This window comes from Elephas maximus, chromosome 24 (genome assembly GCF_024166365.1).
Source record: "Elephas maximus indicus isolate mEleMax1 chromosome 24, mEleMax1 primary haplotype, whole genome shotgun sequence".
NCBI lineage: Eukaryota > Metazoa > Chordata > Mammalia > Proboscidea > Elephantidae > Elephas > Elephas maximus.
In genome coordinates this window covers 21,674,444-21,699,257 of record NC_064842.1, presented here as the reverse complement: position 1 = coordinate 21,699,257, position 24,814 = coordinate 21,674,444, and the positions used below count along the sequence as shown (strand labels likewise).

General features: G+C 41.1%; 1 protein-coding gene across 1 annotated transcript in view; it reads right to left on the bottom strand.

The window, feature by feature from the left end:
- PLD5 (phospholipase D family member 5) overlaps positions 1 to 22,697 on the bottom strand; it is a 420,765-nt gene extending 398,068 nt beyond the window's left edge. Inside the window, exon 1 of the mRNA XM_049868546.1 lies at positions 22,453 to 22,697. Coding sequence (XP_049724503.1) covers positions 22,453 to 22,641 — 189 coding nt within the window. The 5' untranslated portion in view covers positions 22,642 to 22,697. The remainder of the gene's footprint in view (positions 1 to 22,452) is intronic.
- Positions 22,698 to 24,814: the final 2,117 nt, after the last annotated feature.

Sequence of the window (24,814 nt, the reverse complement as noted above, 5' to 3'; positions counted from 1 at the left end):
GGGCCCTAAGGAGTGTGGCAGTGATGGGTATGGTTCTTCTCTCTACATTTATAATGTCCAATGAGTTCCACATTCACAAACCAACCCAGACCACTGAGAAATCATTACCTTGCTCACCCTTCTGCTACCAGCATATCTAAGCAGAATGATGGAATAACAAAAGCTTCAAATCACAAGCATAGGAGTTGAAAATGAAAAGTAGTACATGGACTTAACATAAAAGATAGCTGAAAAACAAGTAGATAGCACTTGCTTGGAACAGCATAAAAACTCCCATTTTTCTCAAGAGCTCTTGAGAAATACTATGCTCTTCATACAAAATTAGTAATGCTCTGATACATGTTAGAATCATTTGCTAAACAATTTATATGTGGCAAGTATTTATGTCTAGAATTTTAGCACTGGATAGAACCTCTAGTGATTCAATGCTTTTCTTTGACAAACTGATAAACATCTACTCATAGTATACATGATAAAATAATTGTAATCAACAGAGAGTCTGGCAAACATACCAAGACCAAAGTTGATCAGTGGTTACCAGAGATGGCTGGGAAGGGAAAATGGGGAGTTATTGGTTAAGGTGTTCTAAGTTTCTGTTGGGGGTAATGAAACACTGCATAACATGGTGAATGCAACGAATGTCACTGAACTGTGCACTTAAAAATGCCTAAATGGCAATTTTTTGTTATGTTATATACATTTTAGTATTTTTTTTTAAAAAGAGTGAGCCTGTAAATATCTCAGTGATATATATCTAATATTTGCTGAATATAGCTAAGAAACAGAGACATCAGTGTCCACACATGTCCAGAAAAGCAGTCTTTGCAAAAATAGTTAGGAGACATCACTAAACAAATGGACTACTACAGCCTTCAACAATTAAAAAAAACAAGCAAGCAAATCCTGGGAAGGGTAAGAATCAGTTGCATTATAATAGTGAAATATCTTGGATTCAGAAAAAACTTGCAAGGTATATAAGGAAATAGGAAATGGCAGTCCATTTAAAAGAACAAGCCAAAGTAACACAAATTGTCCCCATGGAAAGCCAATTAATGGACTTACTAGAAAAAGACTTTAAAACAACAGCACTAAACATGCTGAAAGAACTAAAGGAAAACATGGCCAAGAAGTAAAGGAAATCAGGAAAACAACACATGAAGGAAATTAGAATGCGAATAGATAGAAATTATAAAAAGAAACCAAGAAGAATTACAGAAGCTGAAAAGTATATTAAATGAAATGAAAAATTCACTGGAGGGGCTCAACAGTAGATTTGAACTGGCAGAAGAAAGAATCAATGAACTTGAAGATAAGATCGTTGACATTACTGAGTCTGGAGAGGAAACAGAAAAAAGGATAGAGAAAAGTTAAACAAGCCTAAGGGACTTGTGGAACACCGTTCAATGACCAATATATGCACTATGACAGTACTTGAACAAAAAGAGAAAGAAAGGGCATTACTTGACAGAATAATGGCCAAAAATTTCCCTAATTTGACAAAAGATATGAACTTACACATCCAAGAAGCTCAATGAATGCCAAGTAGAATAAACAGCAAAAAGAAACCACATGATCATAAAACTCTTAAAAATCAAAGATAAAGACAGAATCTGGAAATCAGCACAAAACAAGCACATCATCACATACAACGGATCCTCAGAAACCATGGAGGCCAGAAGGCAATGAGATAATGAGATAATATTTTTAAAGTGCTAAGAGAAAAGGACTGTGAACCAAGAATTACATGTTAGGCAAAACTGTCCTTCAAAAATGAGGGCAAAATTAAGACATTTTCAGAAAAACAAAAGCTGAGGGAGTTCATTACCTTGAGACCAGCCCTACAAGAAATCCTCAAGGGAGCCCTTCAGGTTGAAATGAAAGAATACTAAATAGTAACTCAAAGACGTGTGAAGAAAAAAGATCTCCACTAAAGGTAATCTCATGGGTAAATACAGAGGCCAGCTTTATAATATTTTTGGTTTGTAACTTTTTATGACTTATATGATTTAAATGACAAATGCATAAAACAAAATTATATTTTATTGGGTACACAATACATGAAGATATATTTTGTGATAACAACATCACAAAGGGGTGAGGAGGAGCAAAGGAACAGAGTTTTTTTTTTTTTTTATGTTACTAAACTCGTAAGAAGTCCAAGCTGCACTGAAGACGGTAAAAAACAGGGCTTCAGGAATTGGCAGCATACAAATTGAGATGTTTCAACAAATGAACACAGCGCTGGAAGTGCTCACTATTCTATGCCAAGAAATTTGGAAGACAGCTCTTGGCCAACTGACTGGAAGAGATCCACATTTATGCCTGTTCCAAAGAAAGGTGATCCAACAAAATGCAGAAAGTATTGAACAGTATCATTAATATCACACACAAGTAAAATTTTGCTAAAAATCATTCAAAAGCAATTGCAACAGTATATTGACAGGAAACTGCCAGAAATTCAAGCTGGACTCAGAAGAGGACATGGAATTGGGAATATCATTACTGATGTCAGATGGATCCTGGCAAAAAACAGAGAATACCAGGAAGATGTTTACCTGTGTTTTATTGACTATGCAAAGGCATTTGACTGTGTGGATCATAACAAATTATGGGTAACATTGTGAAGAATGGGAATTCCAGAACACTTAATTGTGCCCCTGATGAACCTGTACATAGACCAAGGGGCAGTCATTCAAACAGAACAAGGGGATACTGCATGGATTAAAGTCAGGAAAGGTGTGTGTCAGGGTTGTATCCTTTCACCATACTTATTCAATCTGTATGTTCAGCAAATAATCTGAGAAGCTGGACTATATGAAGAAAAATGAGGTATCATCAGGACGGGAAGAAGAATCATTAACAACCTGCCATATGCAGATGACACAGCCTTGCTTGCTGAAAGTGAAGAGAATTTGAAGCACTTCCTGATAATGATCAAAGATTACAGCCTTCAGTATGGATTACACCTCAACATAAAACAAAAATCCTCACAACTGGAACAATAAGTAACATCACGATAAATGGAGAAAATATTGACGTTTTCAAGGTTTTCGTTTTACTTCGATTCACAATCAACACCCATGGAAACAGCAATCAAGAAATCAAATTCCATATTGCATTGGGCAAATCTGCTGCAAAAGACCTCTTTAAAGTGTTAAAAAGCAAAGACGTCACGTTGAAGACTAAGGTGCACCTGACCCAAGCCATGGTATTTTCAGTTGTCACATATGCATGTGAAAGCTGAACAATGAATAAGGAAGACTGAAGAAGAACTGACACCCCTGAATTACTTTGAATTATGGTGTTGGCAAAGAATATTGACTATACCATAGACTGCCAAAAGAACAAACAAATCTGACTTGGAGGAAGTACAGTCCGAGTGCTCCTGAGAAGCAAGAACAGCAAGAGTTCATCTCACATACTTTGGACATGTTATCAGAAGGGTCCCTGCAGGAGATCATGCTTGGTAAATTAAAGAGTCAGTAAAAAAGAGGGAGACCCTCAATGAGATGGACTGACACAGTGTCTGCAACAATGGGCTCAAGCATAACAAACTATTGTGAGGATGGTGCAGGACCGGGCAGTGATTTATGAGTTGGAACAAACTCGATGTTACCTAACAACAACAGAAAAATTAAGATGGTATCAATTTAAAGTAGATTGTTATAAATTTAGGATGTTAAATATAATTCCCATGGTAATCTGCAAGAAAATATCTAAGAAATACTCAAGAAAAGCAAGAAGGGTATTAAAATAGCTCCTTACAAAAAATCAAACTAAACAAAAAAGTAGCCAATACTGGAGAAAATGAGGGACAAAAAAGTTATTACACACTGAAAAAAAACATAACAACATGGCAGAAGTCCTTCCTTATCAGCAATTACTGTAAATGTAAATGGGTTAAACTCTCCAATCAAAAGGCAGAGATTGACAGAATGAATAAGAAAATATGATCCAACTATATGTTGATTATGCAAGACCCATTTTATTTTTTTCTGATTTTTTTAAAATTGTATTTTAGATGAAGGTTTACAGAGCAAACTAGTTTCTCATTAAACACTTGGTACACATATTGTTTTGACATTGGTTAATAACCCCACAACATGTCAACACTCTCCCTACTCAACCTTGGGCTCCCTATTACCAGCTTTCCTGTTCCTTCCTGACTTCTAGTCCTTGGCTCTGGGCTGGTGTGATCCTTTAGTCTAGTTTTGTTTTATGTATGGGCCTGTCCAATCTTTGGCTGAAGAGTAAACCTCAGGAGTGACCTCATTACTGAGCCAAAAGGGTGTCCAAGGGCCACACTCTCAGGGTTTCTCCAGTCTCCATCAGGACAGCAAGTCTGGTCTTTCTTTTTGAGTTAGAATTTTGTTCTAAGTTTTTCTCCAGCTCTGTCCACGACCCTCTATTGTGATCCCTGTCAGAGCTGTGAGTGGTAACCAGGCACCATCTCACTGTACTGGACTGTCTGGTGGAGGCTATGGTAGATGTGGTCCATTAGTCCTTTGGACTAATCTGTCCCTTGTATTTTTAGTTTTCTTCATTATTCCTTGCTCCCAAAGGGATGAGACCAGTGGAGTATCCTAGACAGCAGCTCACAGACTTTTAAGACCCCAGATACTGCTCACCAAAGTAGAATGTAGAATATTTTCTTTATAAACTGTGTTATGCCAATTGAGCTAGATGTCCCCCGAGACCACAGTCCCCACAGCCTCATCCCAGAAATTCAGTCCCTCAGGGAGTCTGGATGTGTCTATGGAGCTTCCATGGCCTTGCCTTGTACAAGTTGCGCTAGCTTCCCCAGTATTGTGTACTGTATTACCTTTCACCAAAGTTACCAGTTATCTATTACAAGACCCACTTTAGATCCAAAGATATATATAGATTGAAAGTGAAATGATGGAAAAAAAATTACATATAAATAATAACCAAAAGAGAACTGCAGTGACTAAATTAATATCAGATAAAACAGACTTTACAAGAGATAAAGTAGGACATTAAATAATGATAAAAGGGTCAATTCCTTGAGGAGGTAACACAGTTACAAATACATAGGCACCTAACAAGAGAGCCCCCAAAATATATGAAGCAAACATTGACAAACTCAAAGAGAAAAATAGACAGTCCTGCAATAATAGTTGGAGGCTTCAATACGCCACTTTTAATAATGGATAGAACATCTAGAAAAAAGATCAAGAAGAAAATAAACTTGAACAACACCATAAACCAGCTAGACCTAACATTTATATAACACTCCACCTAACAACAGCACAATATGGATTCTTCTCCAGTGCACATGGGATCATTCTCCAGGATAGAACATAAGTTGGTCACAAAACAAGTCTCGATAAACTTAAAAACACTGAAATCATAGAAAATATTCTTTCTGGCCATGATAGAATGAAATTAGAAATCAATAACAGAAGGAAAATTGAAAAGAGAATTAAAAATTAAAAAACAAATATGTGTAAATTAAACAATATACTATTATACAATCAGTGGGTCAAAAATTCATAACAGAAATTAGAAAATACTTATAAATGAATGAAAATCAAAGCACAACATACAAAAACTCATGGGATGCAGGGAAAGCAGTGCTCAGAGGGAAATTTATAGCTGTAAACACCTACATTAAAAATGAAGAAAGATCTCAAATCAATATCCTAATTTTACAACTTGAAGAATTAGAAAAAGAAGAGCAAACTACCTTATTTTTATGTGAATAACATGTGCCTTACGTGTTTGTTTGCCAGCTATGCCCTCCCCACTCAAGGCATCCTCACAAGCGAGTAAGGCCATGCCAATTTTCTTCCATATCTTGCTGTAAAAATATTAGCATAGCACTCTTACAAAAATACCTCACAGGGGAGGGCATGGCCAGCAAACAAATGCAGAAAGCTCACATTACTTGCATAAAAATATGGTAAGCCCAAAGCTATCAAAAGAAGAAAAACAATAAAGATTCAAATGAAGATAAAGAAAAAATAGAAAAGCAATAATTGATGAAATTAAAAGCTGATTCTTTGCAAAGATCAATAAAACGACAAACCTTTAGCTAAACAAATAAGTGAAAAGAGGGAAGACACAAATAACAAAAATCAGATATGAAAGTTGGGGGCATTATTACCAGCCCTATAGAAATAAAAAAGAGTATAAGAGAATACTATGAACAATTGTACACCAACAAATTAGATAACTTGGATGAAATGGACAGACTCCTAGACACGTACAAACTACCTTAATTTACTGAAGAAGAAACAGAAAATAACAATGGACTTAAAACAAGGGAAGATAATGAATCAGTAATCAGAAACTTCCCAACAAAGAAAAGTCCCGGACCAGAAGGCTGATTTGTAGTGATGAATTCTACCAAAAATTTAAAGAATTGGCACCAATCCCTCTCAAGTTTTTCCAAAAAATAGAAAAGGAGGGGGCACTTCCTAACTCATTGTATGAGGCCAGCGTTACCCTGATACCAGCCAGATAAAGACATCACAAGGAAAAAGACTGAGCCCAGGCAGACTCTAGAATTTATACATACTGAGAAATGCCTAAGGGCCAGAGCATGATGGACCAATGAGCTTCCTAGGGAGGAATTAATTCTCAAGTGGTAAATAAGAAATAAGAATATACTCCAGGCACTGGAGAAGAGGGACAATTGTGAGAGCAATGTCTATTCTGTCTCTTGGTTTTACCGTAAAGCTTTGCTTCTACAAAGCAGTACAGGCCTAGGAAGAGAGAAGGTGGCCAGTAAGAGTGAAGTTGATGTTTCCACAGAATATTTCAGAGGCATTCAAAGCAAACAGTAAAATTACTTTGAAACAAGGTGTCATAATAGGGCACAATATTGAGAGATGAGAGTCTTTGCAATTTAACACACTGACTTTAGTGTACTGGCACAGTTTGGCTTCAAGGAGAGAAGTACATTACATAAGGCAATGCCAACCTCAGTGCCAGTCCCAGCTTCAGCATCTGGAAGTGCCTTGGACAGCAGCAAAGTAGTATCACAGTAGCAAAGCTGATCACAGTGGGAGACGCCATCCTCAGTAGCAGTTGGAAGCCACGCCAGAGGTGGCAGGTGGCACCAGAGCTTTGCAAGCAGCAGGAGGCTCTGCCCATGGCAAGGGCATCCTTCTCCAGATGTAAAAGTCTACCCCTGGAGTTCATTATTCCTCTCCAGCCAGTTATGCTACTTAGAAGATTGATCTCTAGCAAAGCTAATGTTTAGAAAATCTTTTGATCCCTCATCACTACAAATCTGGAAACTCAAAATTTTGTTTCTGGTTGGAAAGCTCTAAGAACAGCAGGCCTTGGACATTTAGGGATTAAGTAAGTTTTTCTCAAACAATCCTGAAATTCAGTTTAATGTAGTAATTTATGAACTTTTAAGACACACGTTTGAATCATGGGTGTCGTCCAGGAGTGAGTCACGTAATCAAAGAGCGGGGCTATCTGGCCGCCTGGCCTCCGTATCACAGTGAGGCCTTCCTGGATGCCACAGCTCTTCTTAAAGATCAATCATTGTAGGAATTTGCTTGCACTAGGAGGACACCCCTTCCTTGTTTGAATGATGGTCCTTTAGAGATAGTGACAGTGACTAAAATGCTAAATTATCCATGTTGTTGTTTATACCTTGCTGACTACCCAAAACTATACAAATAAATATTAATACAATGAACATCCATCCACCCAATGCCCTACTCAAACTGGACTGCCAATCTTGTAATTACATCTGGCAAAAATTGTATTGAGCCCTTTTCTCCCTTGAAGAATTCTTTGGCTAAAACAATGTAATTGCAAATGCAACCAGAAATCTACTCTGCTGATATCAGAAATGTCTTTCTGGATTAAACGGCACGTCTCAAAATTTTCTCCTGAAGTCCATCTTTTGTTTTAGTTTTTTCTAACCTTGCGTTTATCATCTTTTGTTTTAGTATGGAAACAAGCAAGCAAGAGATTCAGAACAGGTGCTGGCCTATTTATTTTAGACCATTAAAAAAAAAAAAACAAAAAAACATTGTCATCGAGTCGATTCTGACTCATAGCGACTCTGTAGGACAGAGCAGAACTGCCCCACAGAGTTTCCAAGGAGCGGATTCAAACTGCCGACATTCTGGTTAGCAGACGTAGCTCTTAACCACTACACCACCAGGGTTTCCACTTATTTTAGAAGGAAGTAAATTCAAGAATGGATATAAAGAGTCATTATTCTCTCTCCATGAAAAATATTAAACTTTCCTTGTAAGTAACTTTATCAATGAAAAAAAAATTTTAATTTTTTTTTTCATTGTTGACCACAAGAATTCTATTCATATAGATTTCCACCAATAGTAGGTTTCTAAGTACAGGAAAGTATATATTCATTCGCACAAAATTTTTATTATGTGACCAAATGACAGTGACCAAGTGTGTCAACTGAAGTTCAAATCAGAAGGCCAGGAACTCTTACGTTGCCACATTGGCAAGCTCTTCATTAGCAAGTACCTTCAGGAAGTATACGCCTTCCCCTTCTATCATCTGAAAACAGACAAGAGATAAAAGACTAAACTAAGTCAAATACTTTCTCCATTCCTTGTAGCTCATCTCCATCTGCAAACCTTTTGTCTGGGTATCTTTTTTAAAACACATTTTACACAGGCATATGTATCAGCTTTCTTGATCTCAACACCAATTCTGTGACATCACTTATATAAAAAAAAAAAAAATTTTATATACCCAAGATAAAATCAATTAAAGAGATGGATCCAAATATACCTTAAAAATTATCCTAAAAAAAAAGAAAGAAACCACATAAGCATTTAGGGCAAGAGCCTTCATCTTTGAATGCCTCCCTATCTTTTGCTCATTACTGATGCGCTGCCAGTGTTAACGCCAGTCATCAAGAGGTCTATCATATCTGCTCCTCATAGCCTCTGAGCATCTTGCTTCCTTTCCTCATCATTTAACTCAAAGGATACATGGGCTTCCAGTTCATCTTTGTTTTTTGTTAAAGAAAACGGGCAGAGTAAAGCATTCCTTTCCACGGGCCACTTTAAGCAAAGCCCAGAGTATGGTCATCTTGTCATTACTCTGTTTTTGTCAGATTTCCTAGAGTGAAAAAAGCTACAGCCACAATGATAACTTTGTTTTCTGTTTTATAGAATATTTTTATGGTTAAGCAATTCCTTATGACCACATTCATGGTGTGGCTAAAAGTTAGAAGGTCAAGAAGGCAGGAACTACTTCGTAGCTTGCTGGGAGTAGAACAGGTGTGCAGGCTGACCACAGCGGGAAAGGAGTATCTTGAAATGAGAGAAGAAATGCACAGTCTTCTCACTTTCATGCTGCTGAAACATCACAACAAGAGGCAGTAAGGGCCCCACGAGAGGACAGCACATTGAAGGTCTTGGGTATTGGAATGCTACAGTTCATAAGCATTTCAATGCCTACCTTGCCATCTTTTCTTCTCTTTTCACCCATCTTTCTTGTTCTACTTGGAGGTGTTTTCCTAGTATGAATGGGCAGGGACTGCAAAACTTCCGATTAAGTTTTTGAAGGGAATTTGACATCTCAGAGAATAGTATTTTGACTCTGAAAAGTGAAAACCATGAATGGCTGACAGTGGAAGACTTCCCTTTTCCACACAGGCTGATTACTGTTAGCATGTAAAATGAGGTTGGAAAATAATGCCAAAATGGGAACACGAATGAAGTTGGTTAATGCCCAGGTGAAGAACCTGATTCTCCAACAACAGATGAATGACACTGGGAAAAAAGAACACGAACATCATTATGCAAAAGAGGAACATGTGTGTGTCAGGCATACATGCATGCACATGGGTACACACACAAGCACACACATACTATATTAGGATATAACATAAAGCATCACTGAGCACGCCCTCTTATTTGCTTAGTAGAAGACTTCCTTCCATCATCTGAATGAGAATTTATGATCCAGGGTTATAATTAAGAATATTTCAGGAGCATTATGAAAGGGTCAAGTGAAGATGTTCTCGTCTTTACCAAAATATGTGTATTGAGTTTTCATCAGCTATATTAATTTACTAAGTATTTCTATTACTGGAGTCTTTTAAGGGTGGGCTTAGTTGGGACTGAAAATATACTTACGAGAAAACACTTTGAGGATATATTAGGAAGGAGCAGAAAAAATACAAGATGAATCTGAAGCATCTTGTAGTAGCAGAAAGTAAGGATGTGCTCAAAAAATAAAAGGATGTGGGTATGTCCAAGGGCCACAGGAGCCAGCATGAAAGAACTCTCCATGGCCAAAGCTGGAAAAATTTAAGCAAAAAATAATAATAATAATAATATAGTACTAGATTATAAACTGAAGTATAAAATAAATACCCAAGGGTCCATACTGATATAAATTAATGATCGAACAAATAAGTATTGGGGGAAAAGAGACAAAACTTCCTTATAGAAGAATTCCAAACAATTTACAGATCTACACTCCAGTCAAGATGTGGAGCTCAGTCTTCCTCTCACCCTTTGAATGTGGGCTGGGCTTACTAGCTCACTTCCCAAAATAGAGTGTGAAGAGAAAAAATATTTTTACAGTTACAACAGGTATATATAGGTGAATATATACAAGTACAACACTACCTTAACCAAGAGATCAAGATTAACATCATGAGTTACGTTACGTGGAGACCATGTACACCTCTGTGATGTTTTTTCCGAAAACCCGTAATTCCAGTCTAATCATGAAAAAATAAGTCAGACCAACCCAAACAGAGGGCATTCTACCAGCGCCTTACCAGCACTCCGTATAACTGTCAAGGCCACGGAACAAACGTCTGCCGAGTGAGGGAGGCAAACTAACATACAGTGAGAATGCAGGGAAAGCCAAGAGGGGTGAGGGGTGTACAGGAGGTGTCTACATTAACTCTGCAACTTTTCTGTGAATCGAACATTACCCCAAAATAAAAGTTGTTTTTTTTTTAAAGAATGTATTAGGAATCTTATTGGAAACTGTCACAGGCCAGAATTGACTAATGACACATGACAACTGAATATAATGTAGTCTCCGGGATTAGATTCTGAAACAGAAAAAGGACATTAATTGAAAAACTGATGAAATGTGAATAAGGCCTGGAGTTTAGATGTTAACATTAACGGAAAATGAAATTGGATGAGAAGTATACATACTCTCTTTGCAACTTTTCTGTAAATCAAACATTATTCCAAAATAAAAGTTTATTAAAAAATAAAAAAGGACATATTAGAAATCTTACTAAACAGGTTTCAAGCAATGTGTGTGCACGTCACAGATTAAAGAAAGAAGATTTTAGGGAATGAGAACAGTTCAGAAACAGTCAAGTCATGAAGTCATAGTAGAAGATTCTTGCTGATCAAGCCTGGCAGGTCTTTACGAGACTCTGGCAGTTTTGTCACATTCCTGCAGTGTCTTACAGTCTCTGATCAAGTGCACTCAGCCAAAGCAGGGCAGAAGACGACATCATGAACAAGTCAGGCCAAATTACTCGGGGAAAATAAAGAAGCTAATGTCTTCGTCATGACTAATTAAATTGGGATATATAGAAATTTATACCAAATGTTAATCCACTGTAGATAATAATATCAGATATTGGAACAGGTGACTAAAGTGGGCATGCCATCTCTATTTCCTACATGTGAAAAAATCATGGAATCTCAACCTGCGGACTGGTTTAGATACAGCCTTGTTTAGTACCTTCTTCATCCAACATTTCATCATAACCCTGTGAGTGCCTGTTCAGTGGTTTCTCATGGCATGTTTGTTTCTGCCCACTGAACTCTTATTGCATTTAACGTCTACACCATTTATTTGGTACAGATTTATTTCAATAGTCAAGCTAATCAATGTTGGTGTCTATCAGGCACTGTGCCAGGCATTGTTATGAATAAGACACAATTTTTGTCCTCAAACTTTCCATCTAGAAAGGAAGACAGAGAATTGACACAATTAAAAAACAGTGTGGTAAGTGGTGTAATGAATGCTTACACATGACACCACAGGACCACCTTGGAGGGGCACCTCTCTAGGCTTCAGGGTTACAAGGGATGGCATGCAAGTTGAGCTCTGAAGGCTGACTAGACCGTAAGCAACCTGATGAAAGGGGCAGCCACTGGACAGCGGCCAGGTAAGGCTTAGCCTCCGGCCAGAGGCCGGCTACGGCTAAGCTAAAACTGCGGGAGTGAAAAATAAGGGGCTGGGGTGAATACCACAGAGCATCGGTCTGAGGTGCCCGTGCAGGCGCGGAATACTGCACGCATGCACAGAGAGCCTCAACTTGTCCTCCTGGCCACATATCACAGAGATGTAGCTGACGGTGGGGGGCACTGGGAGGAGCTAAGTGACCATTTGCCCTTCGCCCCAGCCATCTTGTGACTCCTGAACCCCACTGCAACTGTGTCGACCGGATGACGACATCATCGTAAAAGTTGCCCACTAACCTTGATGGACCACGTTCCTGAACACACCCTGAAGAAGAGCCCCGCCTCTGTTTTCCTTCACGTATAAACCCCTGGGCCTGCCGATCAGGGAGCCATCTTGGCAACTAAATACCAGTGTGTTCCTTTGCTTGGCCAAGCAAATAAAGTTTTCTTCTTTCGCTTTCACCAGACTTGTGTCTCAGTGTGGGGCCAAGTGAGACCTGAAGGACCGGTAACACTGAGGTCAAGGGTCCAATCATATATATTTAAATCTTCCAGTGCCTGAAGCTCAGTTCTTTGCAGATACTGGAATGTTTGTTAATTATGACAATAATATTGATAAAATGCATCAAGATAATAACAGTGGCTTGGGTCCAAGACACAATGATGAACAGGGCATAATTCCAACATTCAAGGCGTTTTGGGAATTCTCCCCGTTCATCTTTGTGTCCCTCATGCCAATCACATTGTTGGGTATATCCTTGGCACTCAATAAATGTTTGCTCCATAGATGAGCCTGCTCAGGCTCCCCACATCCAGTCCAGCACCAACTCCTGTGAACTCTTATTTCACAGTATTTCTTGCATCTGTCCTTCCTGTTTTTCATTCCTTCCATCCTTTATCATGTCCTTGTTCCTTCTCACCTAGTCTATTAAAACAGACTTTACATTAGTCTCCCAAATCCAGGCCTTCATGCCTCAGTACATGCCACCAGCAGATTTTCTTAAACTGTGATTTGATAAATAAAGTGCCCATTCAAATACCTCCCATGTACTTAGAGATTAAAGCCCAAAGTCTTCAGTTCATCATCCAAAATTCTGAAGTCCTCAAGCCTTAGGGTCATGTCCTTACCAAAGACTTTGAGTGTTTTTACAACCCAATACTCCCTTAACCAAACCCTATCCTTCAGCCGTACTTGTTAACTCACTGGTCTTCCAAGCAGGCTTTCGATGCCTAGATTCTGCTCAGAAGCCCTGGTTCAGGCCAATCTTACACCTGGAAGCTCATCTTCCTAGGCTTCTAAGGCCCAGTACAAACCAGTGTCCAGTGTGAAATCTTCATTGATCAGCTCCTCTTAACACCATGGGGTGAAATTCATCTGGCAGTTATCATTACTGCTTGGTATTTTCACACATGCATTCCAAAAACATTTTCAGGGCACATGTTATCAAGAGCGACCAGTCCCTGGAGAAGAACATTATACTTACTAGAGGGTTAGCTAAAAAGAGGAAGTCCCTCAACATGATGGACTGACACAGTGACTTCAACAATGGGCTCAAGCATAGCAACAATTGTTGAGGATGGCGCAGGACCAGGCAGTGTTTTGTTCTGTTGTATACAAGGTTGCTGTGATTTGGAACTGACTCAATAGCACCTAATAACATGCCAGAGCCCTGGTGGCACAGTGGTTAAGAGCTCAGCTGCTAATCAAAAGGTCAGCAGTTTGAATCTACCAGCCACTCCCTGAAAACCCTATGAGGCAGTTCTACTCTGTCCTATAGGGTGGCTATGAGCCAGAATCAACTTGACTTGAAGGCAATGGGTTTGGTTTTGGTTGGTGGTTGTTTAATGGTGAATGATTTTAACTTTGCATTTCCATGATGACTGGTAAGATCAAGCACATTTTCACACATTTAATGGCTATTTGGATGTCCTCTTTTGTGAAGTATCTGTCCAAGTGTCTTGCTCAGTTTTCTGCTGGGTCACCTGTCTTTTTTTTATTGATTTATAGATGCTCTTTACATATTCTGGATAAAAATCCTTTGTCGTGTGTGTTGAACTTTGTGACTTACCTTTTCAACCTAATGATGGAATCTTTTTATAAACTAAAGTACTTAATTTTAATATAGTCAAGTTTACTAATCTTAAAAAATTGTGATTATTAAAACTGGTTTAATTTTTTTCTCTACTCTAAGCAATGAAGATTTTTTAATTATTTTCTAAAAGTTTCATAGTTTTACCTTCTAATTTAGATCTACAACTCACTTTAGACTGATTAGTGCGTATGGTATGAAAGGGAGACCAAGATCTTTGTGTGTGTGTGTGTGTGTGTGTGTGTGTGTGTGTACAGATATACAACTGACCCAGCATCATTTTTTTCAAAAAACCATTTCTCTCCTACTGCACTTCAGCACCACTTTTGTCCCAGAGCAAATACCTATACATGCATGGGTCTGTTTCTAGGTTCTCTATTCTGCTCAGCTGATCTATTTGTTTACTCTTGCACCAATGTCACACTGCTTTAATTACTGTGACTTCATAGTAGGTTTTGATGTCTGGAAGCAGCCCTATAACTTTCATTCTTTTTCAAGGTTCTCATGGCTATTCTTGGTCCTTTGCATTTCCATATAAATTTTAGGATTTTTATTTTTTTAACACATACAAATTTGCTGAGATTTTCATTGGAATTGCATCTACTACATAGATCAATAAGGGTAAGAACTGAGATCTTATAATGTTAAGCCTTCCATTGCTTGGACATAGTATATTCTTACATTTATTAAGGACTTTAACAAATTTCTCTCCGTATTAATCAATAATATTAAAAAATATGTCTTAACATTTTTATTAGACTTATTCTTACGATTTGATATTTTATGCTAATATAAATGGTATTTTTTATTTTGATTTTTTTCTAATTTAATTTTGCGTATTGACTTTATACCATGTGGCCTTGCTAAATCCAGTGATGTTATTAGTTCTAAAACTGTATCTGTAGTTTATTTTGCATTTTCAAATGTAAGCAATCATGTTATCTATTAATAATGATTAATATTTATTGCTTTCTTCTCAATTCTCATGCTTTTGACTGCTTTTTCTTGCATATTGCTTTGCTAGGATCTCCTGAACAATGCTGGACAGAGTGATGGTACTGGACATCTCTGTCTCATTCACAATCTATGTGGAAAATTTTTCAATATTTCACCATGAATTGTGATTTTTTTTAAAAAAGAAATCCTTTACTAGAATAATGAAGTTTCCTTTTATTCCTAGTTTGCTGAGAAATTTGTCATAATTTCTCAATTATGTAGAATTTCATCAAATGCTTTTTCTTCATTTATAGATCTGAGACATGTGATACGGATATGAGAAAATAATATGGGCTTACTCCTTTATTCTGTTAATATGAAACATTACATTGGTTGACTTTCAAATTTTATATCAATTTTGCACTACTGGAATAAATTCAACTTTATTATGATATATTATCACACGATTCATTACTGAATTTTTACCTGTATTTCATCCTTTCTAAACAAGTCTCTTGAAGCCAGTGTCTCATACTAGTTTGCATTTCTCTGGATTATTTGCAATACTGTAAACAGATTGTAATTGTATTTATAAAACTGTTAACATCTTGAAGGAAGGAGCCCTGCTCTAGTCTTTTAAGTCTTCCACCGTTTGGAACTTATATTGTCCATCCTTTAGAACACAGTATATGTCAAATAAAAGCCCGTTGAATGAAAGCCTTCACAGTCTCCTTCACACAAAAGACAGTTAACATACATCTGTTGATTGATGAGCTTGGTAATTGGTGCTTTCTGATTTCAATGGGTCCCCTCTTCCCAACTTAACTCCTCATACTATTATTGGGTCATACTCATTGCTGGGAGCACAATTATAGTTCAATCAGAGAAACAGTATGTTCACAAGGTTCATTGTCTGCTTTGGTGAATGGTGAACATGCTTATCACCCAATAGCCATGACATCCAATCCCGTGATGCCCACTCAGGTCATTTAACTGGGCTCACTTCATATGTTAGGCAGCCATAAGACTTTCCAGTATAGATGAGTCGTCTTCTTTTCTTCACTGAAATTTTACTTAAGGGCTTGATCTGTGATTTTAAAAAATTGGACTCATTTTTCCGTTTCTGAGAAAATAAAAATGTTCTTTCTTAGTAAAAAGGTCTGTCTCTTTTAACAACCACAGTTTGGCATTTCATGTGTATCTCAACATTTATGTTGTACTCTAAACTCTCACAGCACAATCTGTGTAGGTATGAACATCCGGCAATCCAGAACCTTTAAACATCCCCAATAAACACGCTACAAGCAACATTTCTGGTCTGAGAGCTTGCCACAGACGCCGCCTCTGTCTGTCTAATGAATCTATGAGTCAACTCAGTGTGAGAACGTAACATAGCACAGCTACTGCTGTGTCCCTGAAGTTCAAAAGATTCATCAGACTTCTTAATCTTTAGAGCTAAAATAGAAGACAGCAATTTATTATATAGGTTTAAAACTGAGACGGCTGCAGAAGACTACAAAAGAAGTTAAAACTCCTGGAGAAATTAGCTGGATGTTGGCACGTGGTTATAATATGGAAGGAGAGAAGAGGAATAAATCCTAAGTCTGATAACCTTAAGCTTCTCAAAATAAATGTATTAAATATGGTATTTCACAGACAATGATTACATTAAATCATTAAGCCATACCAAAAAGAGTTAAAAGAAAGGAAAGCTTCTTCAGAACAAACTGAAATGTCAACCCACAATGAGAGAAGCCTAATAGTGGGGGGAAAATATGCTACCTGAAGTAGCAAAAGGTATGATCATGGACCCAATACAGAAATTCATTAGAAGACACTCTTGAGACATCTAAAAGTTCATTCCTTGATTGATGAGAGGAAGAGAATCCTGTCTCAGCCTAGGGTTTGCCTGTTTGTTTATCTAAAATCATAGGAAGTAATTCTGGTAAATGCTGACGTTCTGAAGTGTTTGCCTCACTGAAATTCTCCAGTGTAGCCAATAACACAAAACAGGAAGAGGATGTTTTCTAGATTTGTAAAATAATGGTAATTTTCAAAGTTCATTCCCTCAGGTTGAACTCTGCCTTTCCATGCCTTACTGATCTGCTCTGTGGGGTATAATACTTTCACCCATCTGCTCTGTAAGACATAAGTGGCCTTACATAATATGAGCCTAGACCATGATGACCAGGTTTGCTCCAATCCATTTATTCTTTGCTCACCATATGAATAATTTATTTTAGGAAGCAAGCATCCACTTGGCGTTTATTTACTATTCACCATTAACATAAACTCTATTTAAGAAGATGCAAATTCACACTTAGATGAGACTATTTTTTAAGTGTGAGGCACTCACTAAACCAAGATACCATGGCTCACTACAAGTATGAACATTAAGGATTCTGATGTCTTTTACTCTTTACAAATTCTCTCATCTGCTTTCTCTTTCAATTTTAAAAAGGCTTTCTGATCTACTCTGCACATAAATATTACTTGACTTAATTCCACCAGCATTGAGCTGGGAAGGAGAGCAGGGACTTGTCTCTGTTAGCAGGAGAGCAAGTGGGAACCAGGGAGAATGGGAGTCAGCCTCAGGATGGCCAGACAGGGAGCAAGCAAGGGCTTGGAGGTCTATGTTAGAGTCAGACCACCAGAGAATGGGCTGGAGCCCGGGCAAAGAGGCAGTGTAATAAGTCCAGGTCAGTGAGCTGGCCTCTCTGACGGAAGGACCCATATGCATTAGGTCCAGGACTATAATGCTGGCAGGATGAACTCAAATGGGAAGTCTGGAGTGGGAGGGCTGGGCCAGAGACCCAGTCAGCACCTTAGGAGCAATGACACCTACAGCTGCTATGTGCTGAACATTTAATACAGGCAAAGCCTGTCCTAGGTCTTTATGTGCCATGGGAGCCCTCGTGAAGGCTAATCACAGACGTTGTTTCTCCTCCTTCTGGGTCTTGGTTAGATTCCCCTTCTCAACTCCACTGAAGCAAGCTTTGGCCAAGAAACCTTCTTTGGCCAATGAACATGAGTCAATTGGATGTGCCACTACTGGGCGGAAGCACTGAGAGCCACTGCATGAGTCCTCAGCTGCCTTGACAATCATGAAAGCCTGTGTTGGGATGGAGCTTTCCTTAGGCCAGGCAACTGTGATCACAGAGTCCCTGCCAACCTGCAAAGATGACAAGTGTGAGGAAAAAAGTGTGAAGCTGACACCTTGGCATTGAGATTGCTTGTTACTTCAGTGTAGACACGGACTGTCTCATTTAACCATCATGCCAAATCTGTGATTCCTTTAAAGAGGAATGTGAATTGCATCTTGATGACTGTAAGTCCTTTGCCTAGGATCAGAGTTAAGAGATGGAATCAGAGTCAAAACCCAGGCCTCTTACCAGAGCCCCTACTCTCACCCACACTTTGGCAAGAGCCGAAGAAAAAATAAGGCATCTCCATCCACATAAACGGCATCAGGAAATCTCTACCAACACAGCTGGCATAAAACCAGGTCCCAGAGCAAAGAAGGCTCTGCAACTCTCCCACTTTCTGAAAAGAAAAAAAACTTCACAAATGAAATACACCATCAAAGGACACCAGGTTAATGTCATACTGTCCTCTGGAACAGTCAAACCTTACAGAATGATTACCCTCAAAATCACCCAGAGGGCTGAGCCAACAGGGGTGGATCAGGGGCTGGGGGAGCAGTCTCTTTCTCCCCTTGCTTCGATGGTATTGCCTTGCTTTGCTAGACCATGTCTTTCACTTTTAGATTATACCTGAAGGGAATACAGGATTCTACGGAGATAAGCCGCCACCCATCTCACAGTTGGTCGTACTGTGCGGGGCTGTGTGTTGCCATGATGCTGGAAGCCGTGCCACCAGCACTTCATATACCAGCAGGGTCATCCACAGCGGACAAGTTTCAGTGGAGCTTCTAGAGTAAGACAGGCTAGAAAGAAGGGCCTGGTGATCTACTTCCAAAATTATCTGATATAGTGCTGCAAGATGAGCTCCCCAGGTCAGAAGGCACTCGGAATACACAGTGGCTGCAACAACAGACTTAGGTATACCAGCAAAGATGGAGACAGACTGGATGATGCTTCTTTACCTATGTTGTACATAGGGTCACCATAAGTTGGAGCTGAATCAATGGCAAACTAACACCAACAACAGAGACAGATAAGATTTGCACTGTTTCCCAAGCCTAATGCCTTCTGAAGTCATAGAGTTATGAGGCAGAACAGGAAGCAAAGGAGTCTAAGGGGGCGAGAGCATTATCTGTAGCAAATAAGACAATGTTCTATGTATAGCTGGTGATTTTACTTTTTCCTGAAATTTCCAAGCGGAATTCAAAGTCCAGAATGTACAGTACAAACACAACTTTCTCATAAGTTTCTACGAATGATTTAAGACTGGAAGAATTCCTTCATAGACATGTCTTCTTAATGGGTGCTCACCTTAACTGTTGGCCTATCAATGATACAAATCAAATTTAAAGAATGGTTGAAAATATTCAAATCCTCAGCTAATTCCTGCCACTTTTCTCTTGTCCAATCTGGAGATTCATCCCGTAGCCTTTAAATCAGAAAAGGAGAGAGAAATTATTCTCACTCTTAGAGATGTGGGTGGAAAAATATGCTTGAGCTGTCATATAACATAGCTATTGACTTTCAGATTAAGCAATGCTTCTGAAGTCTGGATGAAGTCCACACACTGCCACATTTCATTTCAGGGAATTCCGTTATTGTGATGACTGAATACGTGTGTCATTTGAAGTCATAATTTATTTAAACTCTTAATACTTCAACTGGCTTTTAAAGCACCAGCAAAATAACTGAGTAAGCTGTTTTCTGGCATATGATCTCCATCATAATTACTCATTCTTTTTTTTCAACATAATAAAACAGTGGCAATCCATTTGATTAGACAGATGGAAAGCGTTTTTTAACTACTATAAATCACCTTTGAATTTCATAGGACACAGTCATTCTACTCGCTGCAACATCTAAGTCAGAAGATGCCACGTACATTCAGAATGTTCTCTATAATAAAGTCAACATCACACGTTCATGTTTTGTGCAGCAATGACAGAGCTGGCTATATTTGTTACGAGTTTCTTAATTTCAAATTCTTAATTAGGACTTAACATCAAACTATTTCAAGCATCATAATGCACACAACATATGACACATATTATAAACACCCAGAGCTTGAGTCCAAATAAAATTTATATTTTAGCACTGATTTTTTCATAGCACTTTAATATCACAAAAAAAGTCACGTGAAGCAAAGCCCCCTTTCTAAGTGTGAGCAGGTAGAGAAGAAAATGTCAGAGTAGAATACACACCTACACTTCTCATGAAATGCAGTTGAGAAAACAAACATAAATGCTACGTTGATTTAAATAACAGCAAACAATGAGTTGACTCATTTTTTAAATGAATGTAATGCTTTCTTTTGCAGCATTTGAGTGAAGAAGAAAGCACAGGTTTGCACATACTGTCGAACCACCAGACCTTCCTTTCATTGGTCTCTAACCCTCAGGAGGGGGATATATTCACCCAGAAAGGTGAGGCTGTTTCATCCAGAAAGGTGAGGCTGCCTTGGCCCACGTGGTGTGACTTGATGCTTTCATTGAAAGTCTAAAACTGAGAAAGCATTTAAGCCTAATACATGCAGAGTCTACGACTCAAAAAGGTGTAGTCATGGGAGGTTGTACTATTGATTTTCAGTAAGAGAATAAAGGAAATACATCAGCTAAAAGCACACGCCTCTGAACACACATTCAGAGGGAAACTGAAATGAAGAGATCATCTATCACCATTCTAAGCATTCTCCCTGGTACTAAAATCAGATAACACCTTCAAGAGCCAAATTACAAGAAGATGCTATTTGGCCCCTTTAAACTAATAACCTAACAGGTCTCTTTACTAATTCTGGAGCATACATTTTTAAGTGGGCACTGTTGCCTTCCAAACATCTTGCCATCCCAGAAATCTCCTTCAGTAAGTTTGATGGTCTTAAGGACTGGAACCGTCCAAATGGTTCTCTCTCTTTCACACACGCACGCGCACACACACACACACACACAAAGCGCCTGTTACACAACTCAAAGCTTTAAAAGCCAGCTTCCCTTGACTTAATCAGGCCCTCAGAAAAAGGCACGGACCTTCCTTTCCTATTGTAATGGAGATAGCCCCACTGCGATCTTCCTTCAGGGAAGCCTGTGGTTTCGCAAAGCCCCCGGAAGCTCCTGGAGGGCAGATAGGATTCAGGTCCGTGCAGCGACTGGAAATATATGTGTGAGTTCTAAGAGTTTTGGTTCTCATCTTTTTATCATAATTGGCGACATGACCCAAATCCTAGGAAATCTCCACCTTCCATTAACAGACCCAATTTGGATTACGCAGCTAGTGGGAAGAAACAGCATCTTTTCCTTAACTAGTTGTGCTATACTCTCGGTACAATTACCTTAATTTCATTTTAACATTTGGTTTAGGGAGATGTTATGGGTCATATTTAAAACTGTGGATCAACTAAACGTCTTTTTTTAAGGGATTTCTTCCTTCCAGGATGGCAAGCCAATAACGAACGCCTCGCGTGAAGCACGCACTCGTGGGCAAGTGGAGGTCTCTGCTCTGCTCGGCCGCTCCCACCCTCCAGAGTGGTGGGTCTCTGGGGAGCAGGGCGATCTGCTCTTTCTGTCGCCTTTCTCTTTGCAACGCGCAAATCCCTCCCTAGTTGCTCAAGTAGAGAGGACTGCCAACTGCTCATCCCAGCGGACACTCTGCAGAAAACTCTAAGGGCTTGCGCGCGGGCCCAGGGTAGGTCGCTGGCGGCGACAACTTTACGGATTCGTGAATTTGTTAGTTTCTGGACGAAGTAAAATCTCCTCAAAGAGGCTGGCATGCACACCTCGAAAACCCACTACCGTGTAACACTCGGTCCCTGCTTGTGGTAGTTCCACCTTGCTCACCCCCTCCCCGCCAAAGGCCCCTCGAGAGCACAGTGCAAATAAGCCCCGCAGGAGAAGCGGTGGGAGGTCGGGTTGTGGAGGGGCCAGGCGGTGCCAGGAAGGGAACCTCCCGTCCCTTCCCCGCTGCCCGGTCGTTCACCGCCAGAACGTGCAAAGGAGAAGCCCCCGAATCGGGACGGAAGACGCGGACGCCCTCCTCCCCAGACGGGGCGCGGAGGTGCAGGCCACCTGCCCGGCTCCGGGCCGCCGCGAAGGGAGGGGGCGTGCGGCAGGTGCCGGGCCGGGGTCACCGGGAGCGAGCCGCCCTTACGTGCTCGAGCTTGTCTTTCCTCCGGAGCCAGACGCTGGCGCTGTAGTCCTGCTGCTTGACGCTGCTGTAGAAGTTCGCGCCCACTCGGGTCAGGCTCGGCGAGGGCTCCTTGGGGCGGCTTTTGAGCCTCATCTGCTCGAAGCCCTCGTGGGGGGAGGCTGAGAGCCAGTCGTGCTGCCGGATCTCCATGCTGACATGACAAGGGGGCGGCCGGCGAGCAGCGGACTCGGGATGGGAACGGGGCAGGGAGGCGAGCGAGAGAGAGAGGGCGAGAAAGAGCGAGCGCGCGCGGAGAGCGCGGGGCGGAGAAGCCGGCGAGGGGCGCGGAGCCGAGCGCGAGGCGGCGCCGAGCGCGCAGGGAGGAGGCGCGGGGCCGGCGGAGGGGGAGGGGTGCCCGGTGCGGGCGGCGGGGAGAGCGGGAGGCAGGGAGGGAGGGGCCGCGGGCTCGGGGAAGGCTGGAGCGCCAGGTGCGGGAGGCGGTGGCCGCCACGTCCCCCGCCGGCCGCGGTCCCGAGCGGGCGCTCGGCACGCCGGCTCCTTGCGGCACCGACTGGGACCCGGGCCGGTACACCGGGAGGGAGCGCCGGGCGGCGGCGGCGGGGGTGCGGCGGGGGAGGGGCCGCCGTGCGCCCGGCCCGCCCGGCCCGCAGGTTGGCGCAGTGAAGAGCCGCCGCCACCGCCGGGCCGAAGACCAGAGTCCGGGTGTCCGCGCCGCCCGCCGCCTCCTCCCGCCGCAACCCGGCTGGGCGGCCGGCCCCGGCTGCGGATCGACCTTTCGCCAACAGGCTACACCTTTCTCTCCCGTTTTCACTTGAAAGAGAGCCAACTAGCAACTGGAGAAGTGAGCGCGGTCTCTGCGCCTCCTGCCTCGGGCTCGCTGAGCGCGGGGCTGGAACAGGAGGGAGACGCTCCGGAACCACCTCCGCCCTTCCCCCACTGCCATCCAGCAGCCGCCGCCTCACCCCGCCCCCGCCTCGCTCTTCCTATTACCTCATTCTAAAAGTTCAATAACTCCCCACCTCGGAAGCCCCTTTGTCCCACCCTTGGGACTGAGAGCGTAGGGCGCCTAGCAACCCCCGGATGACGGCCACGAGGATAGGGGTTTTCTTGAGCCTTGCACACCACTTTCACATGAGGACCTAGCAATGCAAACCCGCCCAGTGCATTCCGCGGCTGGCAGGCTCGCTTGACCGCGGCTTCCCAGCCTTCAGTGTCCACCGTGAACGGGGCTCCCAGCGGCCCCACCCCACCGGATCGTGGCGAGAGCCATTCCGGGGCCCCCGTTGCCACGCTCTGCCTGTGGTTTGACTCTATTCATTAGGCGTACAGGGCCCTACCCCTGTGCGTTTGTTTCTCTTCTGGTTTTTAGGCCCCCAGGACGAGGTTTTATTCCCCAAGAGTTTTTACATCTGCTCTGCCTTCCAAGCCTAGTCTTAAAACAGCCAGGCGTAATGATTATTAAGAATAAGGTGATATATCAATAATTAAATCTTAAATCTCCTTATACTTTGCTATTTTTGGAGTCTACATCAAAAAAAATTTTTTTTGTTTTGTTTTACCAAAAAGCTAAACAACTGTTATTAATGGTCTCTCAGGTCTGTTTCAAAGCTAAGTAAGCATATGAAGCAGTCGCTGTGTGGCACAAATGGTTAACCCACCGGCGGATAACTGGAAGGTAAGGGGTTCGAGTCCAACGTAAGCCTCCTTGGAAGAAAGGCTTGGCAATCTACTTCTGAAAAATTGGCCTTTGAAAAACCTTATGGAGTATATAGTTCCACTCTTAACACCATGGGTCACCATGAGTTGGAATGACCTGAAGGCAACTGGTTTAGTGTTTTGTTGTTGTTTGTTTGTAACATATGAAAGCCTGAGGATACTGAAGATTGTGAAGAAAGTGCAGAGGGTAAGCTGATCTACCCTTCTAGCCCTTGTCAGAACTCTCCACCACCCCAAACTGTCCTACTTGGGTGATGGTTTCAAAGAAAGAAATTCCAGGTTCAAATTTGATGAAGTATTGTGAGGGCAAGCATTACATCTTGTATCTTTTTGTTGTAGTGTGTTGTCTGGTCGATTCCAACTCATAGCAACCCTATAGGACAGAGTAGAACTGCCCCATAGGGTTTCCTAGGCAGTAATCTTTATGGAAGCAGATCGCCAGCCAGGCCTTTTCTCCACCAGTGCTGCTGATAGGTTCAAACCACTGACCTTTCGGTTAGCCACTGAGATCGTAACAATTGCGCTGTAGGGTCTCCTTCATATCTTTTTAGAGTCTCCAAATTAAAAGACGGTATTGTAAAAATGGTAGTTGAAATAAAGCCCTGTGAGCAGTCAGTTGGGATGAAAAAATTACATACAAATACCC